The sequence below is a fragment of the Ovis canadensis genome, chromosome 21, assembly GCF_042477335.2.
Source record: "Ovis canadensis isolate MfBH-ARS-UI-01 breed Bighorn chromosome 21, ARS-UI_OviCan_v2, whole genome shotgun sequence".
In the NCBI taxonomy this organism is placed as follows: Eukaryota; Metazoa; Chordata; class Mammalia; order Artiodactyla; family Bovidae; genus Ovis; species Ovis canadensis.
The window spans coordinates 38,416,350-38,428,088 of NC_091265.1; the positions used below are offsets into that span (position 1 = coordinate 38,416,350).

An 11,739-nucleotide genomic window follows, 5' to 3' on the forward strand; every position below is an offset into this window, starting at 1 on the left:
TTAGTTTTAATTAGATGTAAAAACATAAATCTCCCAGAAATAGTTCAGCAAAAAGGCAGAAATAATTAGCATTATTTCAATTACATAAAGTTTAACTATGCAGAACCAAAGTATGTTACTTACGGATGAATACTTAAGGGTAGGTAAATGTTGGGATACAATTAATACAATCACTGGCCAAAAAAACACTCCAGTTGCCTGAGCTCAGATTGCTGTCCTGTATTGCAAACCACACACCAAACATTTACGCCCTCTCTGCACTGACCTGTGACGACCTGGGCTTGGGAAACTGACATATGCTGCTACTCTGGCTACTGCTAATGCTGTCAATAGTAAACTGCTCTTTGTCTCCCATCCAGGTGTCTCATAATCTTCTACCAGTGACCATGAAATTGTAACAGGCTACTCTGTCAACTTTCAAATGCAGTCAAGTCTCAGACTTTTCACAGTTCTTGTCCCTGATTGTCAGTACAACGATGATAATAAAGGTGGTGATAATCGCTAACGTGCGTTCATTCTCTATTGTTAAATTTACAGCAGAGGAGACAGAAAAGAAATGCAAAAAAGGCAACACGGCTGTCTGAGGAGGCCTTCCAAATAGCTGAGAAAAGAAGAGAAGAAAAGGCAAAGGAGAAAAGGAAAGATATACCCACTTGAATGCAGAGTTCCAAAGAATAGCAAGGAGAGATAAGAAAGCCTTTCTCACTGATCAATGCAAAGAAATAGAGGAAAACAATAGAATGGGAAAGACTCGAGATGGCTTCAAGAAAATTAGAGATACCAGGGGAACATTTCATGCAAAAGGGGTAAAATAAAGGACAGAAATGGCAGGGACCTAACAGAAACAGAAGATATTAAGAGGAAGTGACAAGAATACCCAGAAGAACTATATAAAAAAGATCCTCATGATCCAGATAACCATGATGGTGTGATCACTCACCTACAGCCACACATCCTGGAATGTGAAGTAAAGTGGGCCTTAGAAAGCATCACTACGAACAAAGCTAGTGGAGGTGATGGAATTCCAGTTGAGCTATTTCAAATCCTGGAAGATGATGCTGTGAAAGTGCTGCACTCAATATGCCAGCAAATTTGGAAAACTCAGCAGTGGCCACAGGACTGGAAAAGGTCAGTTTTCATTCCAATCCCAAAGAAAGGCAATGCCAAAGAATGTTCAAAGTACTGCACAATTGCACTCATCTCACATGCTAGCTCACATGCTCAAAATTCTTCAAGCCAGATTTCAATAGTTTGTGAACCGTGAACTTCAAGATGTTCAAGCTGGATTTAGAAAAAGCAGAGAAATCAGAGATCAAATTGCCAATATCAGCTGGATCATGGAAAAAGCACGAGAGTTCCAGAAAAACACCTACTTCTGCTTTATTGACTACATGAAAGCCTTTGACTGTGTGGATCACAACAAACTGAAAAATTCTTAAAGAGATGGAAAAACCAGACCACCTTCCTGCCTCCTAAGAAATCTGTATGCAGGTCAAGATGCAATCGTTAGAACTGGATATGGGACAACAGATTGACTCCAAATCGGGAAAGCAGTACATCAAGGTATACTGTCACCCTGTTTATTTAACTTGTATGCAGAGTACATCATGCGATATGCCAGGCTTGATGAAGCACAAGCTGGAATCAAGATTGCTGGGAGATATATCAATAACCTCAGATATGCAGATGACACCACCCTTATGGCAGAAAGCGAAGAAGAACTAAAGAGCCTCTTGATGAAACTGAAAGAGGAGAGTGAAAAAGTTGGCTTAAAGCTCAATATTCAGAAAACTAAGATCATGGCATTGAGTCCCATCACTTTCTGGCAAATAGATGGGGAAACAATGGAAACAGTGAGAAACTTTATTTTGGAGGGCTCCAAAATCACTGCAGATGGTGACCACACCAATGAAATTAAAAGACTCTGGCTCCTTGGAAGAAAAGCTATGATCCAACCTAGACAACATATTAAAAAGTAGAGACATTACTTTGCCAACAAAGGTCCGTCCAGTCAAAGCTATGGTTTTCCAGTGGTTATGTATGGATGTGAGAGCTGGACTATAAAGAAAGCTGAGTGCTGAAGAGTTGATGCTTCTGCACTGCAGTGTTTGAGAAGATTCTTGAGAGTCCCTTGGACTGCTAGTTGAAAGAGTGAACCCTAAAGGAAGTCAGTCCTGAATATTCGCTGCAAGGACTGACGTTGGGAAAGACTGAAGACAGGAAAAGAAGCGGAAGACAGGATGAGATGGTTGGATGGCATCACCGACTCGATGGATATGCATTTGAGCAAGCTCCGGGAGTTGGTAATGGACAGGGAGGCCTGGCGTGCTGCAGTCCATGGGATCTCAAAGAATTAGACATGACTTAGTGACTGAAATGAGAGGAGACAGACCCAAAACTGTGATAAATGCTATACAAGAGACTAAAAGAGCAAACAGAGAAAGTGAGAAAAACAAGGAGGGTTGCGGTTTAGACATAAGGAACTCAGAAAATCTCTCTGAGGGGGTAATAATTATACTGAGATGTGAAAGTTGAGAGGATACAAGAAACATGAGAACACCCAAAGGCTGCAAGACAGGAACAGTTTTTTTAGGTGTTGAAAGAAACAAAGGCCAAGCTAAAGATGAGTAGGTAAATGGCAGACAGGTATAAGAAGGTATTAGAAAGGCATAGAGTTGGGGGACCATTTGTGGAGGACCTTGTATGACTCGATTTCTTCTTTGGTGAAATAGTAAACCATGAACAAGTATTTAAATAGTATTTACATTTTATGAAAAGCACTAGTTACTGACTGGAGGATGTGTTAAAAGATAGTGAGAATTGAGAAAAGAAATAAATCATGAGAGGTTGCTGCAATAAATCACAAGAGATGATGGGGGTCTAGCCTGCAGTTGGAAACACTGCAAATGAAGGCACCTAAGTGGACTGTAGATGTCTCAGTAAAAACGGAAAACAAGCTGCTATCAAATTGCAGCTGTGCAGGTGGACAGACAAAGAAGATGAAAGATTACTAGACTTGAGCAATTTGTGAATCCATTTACTGAAACGGGGAAGATTATTAACGGTAGGCAATTAATACAGCAGATGCTGCTGGCTCCCCACAAATATCCTTTCTCTTCCTTGTTCTTTACTAACAAAATACTAATTATATGGTGCAGCAATGAGCTCTCACAAAATAAAAAGAACAAAAAAACACATTTCCTAGCCTTCTTTGCAATCTAAGAATACAGCATAAACTCAAAGCTGTGTGCTGTGCCATGCTAAGTCACTTCAGTCACATTCAACTCTTTGCGACCCTGTGGACCACAGCCCACCAGGCTCCTCTGTCCATGGGATTCTCCAGGCAAGAACACTGGAATGGATTGCTTTGCCCTTCTCCAGGGGATCTTCCTGACCCAGGGATTGAACCCGCATCTCTTACTTCTTCATTGGCAGACGAGTTCTTTACCACTAGTGCCACCTGGGAAGTCCAAATTGAAAGCTACCAAATATCGTATAAAAGGCTTTAATGTCCATACTATATTCTAAGATGTGCGTAAGCATTAAATGAAAATGCATGTAAATTGCTTCATGCAGCCAGTCGCTGGCACAGAAATCATGAATGTTATTCTTGATGATATTGTTATTATTATTAGGATATATTCTATACTTTTATTAATTTTTAAAACTATTTCAAAGTCTTTGGATAAGTTGTAGAGTGTCAGAATAAAGATAAAAGAATATATTTTGTATTCAGGTCTTCTTGTTGCAGGATCTATTAAACAGTTAATGGCTAGTGTAAGCAAAGTACAAAACTAACACGCTGTAGGTATAGCCATGTAATTTAACTTTTCTGAGTATAGGTTTTCTGTCTAAAAGATTTAAAATATAAGTAAAAATTATTTGACATATATAAAATGTCACACAGTATCATTATCAAAGGGTTTTACTCATGAATACTATCTAGATGTACAGCTAAAAATTCCACAGTGTCTTGACTACCTCTCATTGGACTTTCCAAAACAAAGAAAGGAAACCAATCTAGCAAACTCTTAGAATAAGTAGATAAAGAATAGAAGTCTAAGAAAATACATGCCTTGTCTCTCAATGTATTGTACTTGCACACTGGCATAGGGAGGCTTTTATTTTCTTGAGGACAAAAACAGTCACTCTTATGCATAGAATTAAACACAGTTCCAAGCACAGAGAAAAAAATGTACACCTTAAGCTTGAGTTATAGAATATTTTATAATTCCACATTTTAGAAAAGAAAGTAGAAAAACTGGAAACACTAACTTTTACTTCCTCTAATTATTTTTGCTATACTTAACATAAAACAAATAGTTTAAAAAATATTTCAAACTGTTATCAGAACTGGATGCAAAGTGTTTATTTCAGAATGTGGAAGTGAAGTGAAGTAAACGTCACTCAGCCGTGTCCGACTCTGCAATCCCATAGACTATATACAGTCTGTGGAATTCTCTAGGCCAGGATACTGGAGTGGGTAGCCTTTCACTTCTCCAGGGATCGAAGCCAGGTCTCCCACACTGCAGGCAGATTCTTTACCAGCTGACGATATAGTTCCTTCAGATTATCTCCAATCTATAATAGTTCTCTCATGCTTTTGCTTTTCAATTTGCTGATTCCTCACCCTGGATCTAACAACTGTTTCTTCTTTTAGCTAATTTTTGCTTATTTTTCCACTTTACAACAGTTTCGACATCTTCCTTTCAAGTCTCACCAGAAACCTCCTCTTCTGGCCCCTGGTTGGCCTCCTCCCTGCTCCCATAGCACCCTGGCCTTAGCTCTTCGGGAAATGTAGCCCCATTCTGGGCTTCCCTGGTAGCTCAGCTGGTAAAGAATCTGCCTCCGAAGCAGGAGACCCAGTTCGATTCCTGGGGGTTGGGAAGATCCCCAGGAGAAGGGATAGGCTACCCACTCCAATATTCTTGGGCTTCCCTGGTGGCTCAGACGGTAAAGAATCCACCTGCAGTGCAGGAGACCTGGGTTTGATCCCTGGGTCAGGAAGATCCCCTGGAGGAGGGCATGGCAATCCACTCCAGTATTCTTGCCTGGAGAATCCCAATAGACCAAGAAGCCTGGTGGGCTAGAATCCACGGGGTCGCAAAGAGTCGGACACAAATGAGAGACTAAGCACAGCACAGCACAGCCCTGTTCTCAGTCAGTTCAGTTCAGTCGCTCAGTCATGTCCGACTCTGCAACCAAGTGAACCGCAGCTCGCCAGGCCTCTGTGTCTATCACCAACTCCCAGAGTTCACTCAAACTCATGTCCATAGAGTTGGTGATGCCATCCAGCCATCTTATCCTCTGTCGTCCCCTTCTCTTCCGCCCCCAATCCCTCCCAGCATCAGAGTAAGAGATGTAAGTAAGCCCTGTTCTACCACCCTCTGCTGCTGCTGCTGCTGCTGCTAAGTTGCTTCAGTCGTGTCCGACTCTGGGCGACCCCACAGACGGCAGCCCACCCGGCTTCCCCGTCCCTGGGATTCTTCAGGCAAGAATACTGGCGTGGGTTGCCATTTCCTTCTCCGATGCATGGAAGTGAAAAGTGAAAGTGAAGTTGCTCAGTTGTGTCTGACTCTTAGCGACCCCACGGACTGCAGCCCACCACCCTCTATAAGATTGCAAACTCCCTGAGAACCAGGTGGAGTGCACTTTGTAAACAGCATCCCTTTCAGAAAAGCAGAAACATTAAAGAAGACAGATGTATTTCCTCACACACCATGCTCCCTCTCTCACACAGCGCTCACCTACTTGCGCTCTCTCTCTCTCACACACACAATCAGATGTTCGCAACATGTCAGAGATCCAGATATACTTTCACACCCAGAGAATATAAAGTTGAAGAAACTGCATAATCTACAAGCCTCTGTCAACACAGAGGCGTATCTGAAGAGGCAGGATTTGAAGCCAACAAATGGATCAGCTTCTTGCTATTCCTGCAACTTCCTCTCAAGTCAATAGAATTGACTTGACTTGACTTTTGTGGCCTAGAAACCAAAACTACGAAAGGTTCAGTACAGATCACTATCTCTCGCTCTCTCTCTCTCTTGCTCTCTCTAGTCACTAAGTCATGTCCCACTCTTGCGACGCCATGTACAGTAGCCTACCAAGTTCCTCTGTCCATGGGATTTTCCAGGCAAGAATACTGGAGTGGGTTGCCATCTCCTTCTCTAGGGGATCTTCCCGACCCAGGAATCGAGCCCAGGTCTCCTGCATTGTAGGTACATTCTTTACTGACTGAGCTATGAGGGAAGCCCTATTGATCACTATGGAGAATCATAAAATATGAGTCAAAATTTATGCCAGCCCAAAGACAGCTTTGAGTTTTCACTGAAAGCACATTACTAATACACACTCAGTGAACCCAGAACCCAAAAATAGCCCTTGGATTTACCAAATGGTCTTCTCAGTTTACATTTCTTCCAGGAGTATAAAATAACATAAACATAAATACGGCCACATACAAAAAAAAAAAAAACAAAAACGAATATTTCAAATCAGAACTTGCTAACAATGTTGATCAGTCAATAAGTCAATTTCAGCAACATTGACATTTTACTAGCAGCAATTCTTTACATAACAATTTAATGTTTTATTACACACTGCCCTTATAATTTCACTTTAAAAATTATTATATTGTGGGAAAACAGTTAATTGGAGATCACTGATTGTTTCTATGTTCAATTGTTAGGAAAATAAACAGAAAATATAACAAATCCCAGAAAAATCTATTATGTCTGAAAGGCACAGTGTAAATATTCTCTCTCCAAGGAGAAAGTTTATCACATGTAAATCAATTGTTTAACTTTCTCTTCAAAGATGATTTAGAAAATATGTAATACACAGATTCAGGCTTACCTATATTGGGGAATTTACTCTAAGAAATCCATTTTATATTAAAACACAAGAATAAAAGTAGCTCTTAAAAATTCATGCTGTGGGGGACTTCTCTGGTGGTAGTTGTATTTCCCTCTGTATTTAATTATTTTTGTTTAAAAAGGGAGGAGTTGCTTCAAGTGATACCATCAATAAAATGGAAAGAGAACCCACAAATGGAAGAAAATATTTGCAAGCCATACACACTGAATATATAGACTTCTTCCACCACAATAATTAAAAGGCAACTAATTTTTTTTAAACAGGCAAAGGATTTGAATAGACATTTTTTCCAGTGAAGATACATGAATAGTTAATAAGCACTGAAACAGATACTCAACACTTTTGGTCACTGAGAAAATGTAAATCAAAATCACATTGAGACAGCACTTCACACCCACTAGGGTTGCTATAAATAAAAAAGACAGACAATCACACATGTTAGTGAAGACATGGAGTAATTGGGGTCACTATATACTACTTGTGAAAATGTGAAAATGAGGCAGAAAACAGTTTAGCAATTTCTCAAAATGCTCAATATACAGCCACCATATTATTCAGTAATTCCAATACTAGGTGTATACCCAAGAAAAATACAAACGTATTTTCATACAAAATCTTGCAATAAATGGTCATAGCAGCATCATAGCCAAGGAAGTGGAAACAATTCAAATGTCCACCAATCAATAAACAGATAAAGTATGAATACATCTGCAATGGAATATTATTTGACAATAAAAAGGAATAATGCAATGATACAAGTTATAACACGCATGAAATTAAAAAACACATGCTAAGAGGAAGAAGCCAGTTACAAAAGATCACATACATGAGTCTGTTTACCAGAAGTTCAGAATTGGTAAACCCAGAGATGGTAAATAGATTAGAGGCTGCCTAGGGCTGGGGGTACCTAAGGTGGGGAGGGGGTGAAGGGGGAGTGACAGCTAAGAGGTTTCTATTTGAGGTAAACAAAATGTTCCAAAATTAGATTATGGTGATGATTGTAAAATTGCAAATATACTAAAATTGGAACTCTACCTTTAAAGTGGGTGATTCTTATTGTATTTAAATTATATCTCAAACTGTTAAGGGGAGAAGGAGGATGCATAATAAGGCATTTTCTTTCTTTGGTGTCTTTGAAGACTAAATAGTATGACTTCTTAGATCATTTATCACTTTACAAAAAAACACCCCACTGCTTCCATGTTCAGATCTAACACTTAACAAGACATGAAAGTAAAGTGTCATTGAGAGAAGTGAATATCATCGAAGGCCCTGGAGACAGACCTAGGAAAATATGTGCTTTTTCAGGAAATGTGTACTAAAACAGAACCACAGAATATGGGTCCGGGACGGCCACAGGGGGAGTTTCCAGAGGTTGGCCCTGTCTCTGTCCCATCCTGTCCCAGAGGGCTTGGTATTTTCCTGGACCCACACCTGTTTAGCTTCTGGCTGGTTCCTGGGGCCTCTGACATGGCTCCAGAGGATAGCCCAAGTATCACGGGTAGGGGGAGATGGGAAACCCCAGAGCAAACGATGGACAAATATTTTTCCAAAGAAACTAAAAATTCAATGAAACCTTGTGAAACAGCAGCCTCCCCACGTGCATAGGAATCTCAAACTGATCGACCTTAGGGTTCGGTCTGCTCCTCCCATAATTAACAAGGATCTCAAAGCTGGAGCAGTAATTGGCAAATAGAAACAGGCAACAAGACTCAAGGGCCCACACCGGGAATTGCTGTCATGCGCCCTAAGCTTGGGCTCTCCCCTTGGTAGGAGGCTCCTTCTTGCCTCTGCCCAAGTTCAGAGGCCGGGGAACCTCGGTTCACCCGTCCATGCTCTCCCACCCGGGCAGGGACCGTGCGCCCGGGCGGGCGCTGTCTCGCACCGGGCGCAGCGCATCCACGAACGTCCCTGGGATCCAGGCGGCGAGGCCGCCAACGTCCCCCCGGGGTCCCCGCGCCACGCAAGCCGGCTCCCACCTTGATGCACCATCTCCAGGACGTCTGGGTCGCCCATCTTCGCCAGCTCGTTAATGACGCTGCCCGAGGGGGAGACGCTCGACCACTCAGACGACTTGCGAAATTTGGCCTGGAGGCTAAATCTGACGGTGGGCCGCTGTGGTGGGATCAAGAGGTCCTGTTTGTAAGCGTCGATCTTCTTGGGTTCCTCAGGTCTCGGGGGCGTCAGCCCCTGAGGCTTCTTATCCGGCCGGTACTTCCACTTGCTCGTGTTCTTGACGTTCAGCTTCAGCGCCCTCTCCCGGTAGCGCCTCTTGGACCGCTCCCAGTACATCTCCCGGATCGTGCCGGGATGAAAGCTTCCCGGCTTCCACTCGTGCTCTCGGTGCTGGCCCTCCCGCGGCTCTCCCCGCCTCTCTCTCCTCCCCGCCAGCTCTCCGCCCCTCGACCCGCTGGGCTGCGGGCTCCCAGGCTCCCACTCGCTCCCGCCCCCTGCCTCACTCGGCCCGGGCTCCTCCGCCTCCCGTCCCCCTTCCGGGCCCGCGGCCGCCTCCTGGCCCTCTTGGTCCGGCAGTTCGCTTCTCAACTGGCCTTGCTGGTCCCATCCCACCGGGTTGGCGCCCGTCCCGGGCTCCTGGTTCTCCTGGGCGGCCGCCTCCCCTCTCTCCGAACCAATCTCTGTTGCCAGCCGAAGGGCGAACTGCGCCCTCAGCCTGTCGGTCTGGTCCTCCTCCATCTATCTGCCCGGCCCTCCGCCTAGAATGGGCGGCAGTCGGAGAGAACCCCCTTCCCGGTTGGAGTTATTTTTTGTCGGGTGAGAAAAAACCTGCCTTCCTTAAGGGGATCCCACCCCTTAAAAGGCTCGCGCGTGGCCCGTTCTGCGAGATTCTAGCAGCCCCTCCTTCCGGAATCCTGCGCAGGGTTATTTGCAGCTGGTAGCAGCAACACGGTTGGTGGTGGTTTAGTACCCAAGTCGTGTCCGACTCTTACTACCCCATAGGCCTCTCGGTCCATGGGATTTCCCAGGCAAGAATACTGGAGTAGGTTGCCGTGCCCTTCTCCAGGGGATTTTCCCAATCCAGGAATCAAGCCCAGGTTTCCTGCATTTCAGAGGGAATCCCATCTCACACAGTTGGTGGAAAGTCAAGTTTGTCCAAAATTCAAATTCAGCCTCTGCCCCTTAGAAGTTAGATGACATTGGTCAAGTTTCTTCAGGAGACATTGGCTTGTTTCTTCAAGAGAACCATTATTAGGACCCAAATCGGGGACTTGTGAGGGGCACAATGTACAGTGCGGCTGTAATGAGTTAAGAATTCAGATGCTCTCAAGACGAAGCCCTTTTGCACCGAGCCCTGCTCCATCTCAGAGTTTCTTACTGGCTTGAGCATTTCGACCTCAAGCAGAGTGAATGGTCACACTCTTCACAGGCTCCTCTGAATTGATTTATGTCTTTGAGACCTTAACAACTACCAGCTCCCCAATAATTGGGAGATAAAAATTACTGTCTAAAAGAGGAAAAATAGATAAGCGGTGATGAACTAAGGGTGAGGTAGAGGTCTGGGCTGAGGGTCTTGAGTGCTAAGGAGGGAGTGACTGAGTTTGGGGCAGGTATGGGCAAATTTAAGAATAAGGAGAACATAACCAAGGAAGACTTGATCTTTTTGAATTTTCATGTTACTCTATTTTTTCCCCCTTCTATTGACATTTTTTAGCCTAGGAGTATCTTTTACAGATGAGAAAATAGGCTTGAGAGAATTGTTTTGGTGAAGTCCATGGTTAACTGTGGAACTGGAAATCATCTCTTTTCCTATGCCTTGCTATCTGTTCTCTATTTCAGGCTGTAGGCAATTGCTTACTTGATGTGTTTTGGAATGGTGTTTGAAATGTTGTTATTTGTCAGGCAAGTGTATACTCCTCGGTTCTGTCTTGTCACAACGAAGATTTGGAGTGATGGACATTAAAGCCCACAGCGTGTCACAGCTCTCGGGGCTTGGACAGACCATGTTATAGCTCTCAGGTCTCGAATGGACCGTGTTATAGCTCTTAGACAAATCAGTGTCACAGCTCCGTATTACAGCTCTATTTTATTTAGATAATAACAGGAAAATCCATCCTTGAGGCGTGAGGGCAGGTCGACCCAAAGACCGGAAGAAAAGAGCGCCCCAGTGTGGGGTGGTGGTGGGGGTGGGGGGAGGAGCTAGCTTTGGCTCCTCTTTTTGTCTGTCTTGCCCCCCCACCCCCGCCCCCGGGGCCTGTCCTATGTAAATTGGGCCAGCCAGGAGTGTTGTTTGTTTTACCTGAGGTCCTCACTCCCCTCGGACCTTCCTTTGTTCTATATTTGCGGGCTTTTCTCTTCCTTATCTTTTAGACACTGCCATTCTGGACTCCTTTTCCCTATTCTAACTACCTAACAGTATTCATAAGTTAAGCTGTGGACTTACATGTAATTATAATAAATTGGTAGTTATCTGACAAGTGTTGGTATTTACCTCTTGATTAATCATTGTTTGAGTCTAATGAAATGTTTATCCTCTGATTTGTTTTGTGTTCTTCCCATATACCAGGTACTCTGCTAGGTGCTGTAGATATTGTGATTTAACACATGGTACAGATTTTGCTTTATGTAGATTAAATAAAAATAAAAACAAAATAATTTTTCTATAATTTTATAGAATTATATACTTAATATTTCTTGATTCTGCACCGTATTTGAAGTGACACGTGAAAAAGACATTTAACGATGATTTTGTGCAAAATTGAATATTTCGATGCTGATTTTGCTGATATTCATCCTCTCTAAGCCTTGTTAACAAAAAAGTTGGATCTTTCTTGTGTTCTTTTGATAAAGGTATGTATTTTCTCCATAACGCCTGAGATCTTGAGACATTTTCTCTGTGTTTGT

At 43.2% G+C, this 11,739-nt stretch overlaps 1 protein-coding gene across 2 annotated transcripts in view; it reads right to left on the bottom strand.

Moving 5' to 3' along the window:
• Nucleotides 1-9,611, bottom strand: part of ANO5 (anoctamin 5) — a 97,108-nt gene extending 87,497 nt beyond the window's left edge. For both annotated transcript variants that reach the window (XR_011251648.1, XM_069565017.1), the window contains exon 1: nucleotides 8,859-9,611. Coding sequence is in view for 1 of the 2 variants with exons in the window: in XM_069565017.1 (XP_069421118.1) it covers nucleotides 8,859-9,573 (715 nt within the window). In the remaining variant the exon portion in view is untranslated. The remainder of the gene's footprint in view (nucleotides 1-8,858) is intronic.
• Between the last annotated feature and the right edge of the window lie 2,128 nt (nucleotides 9,612-11,739).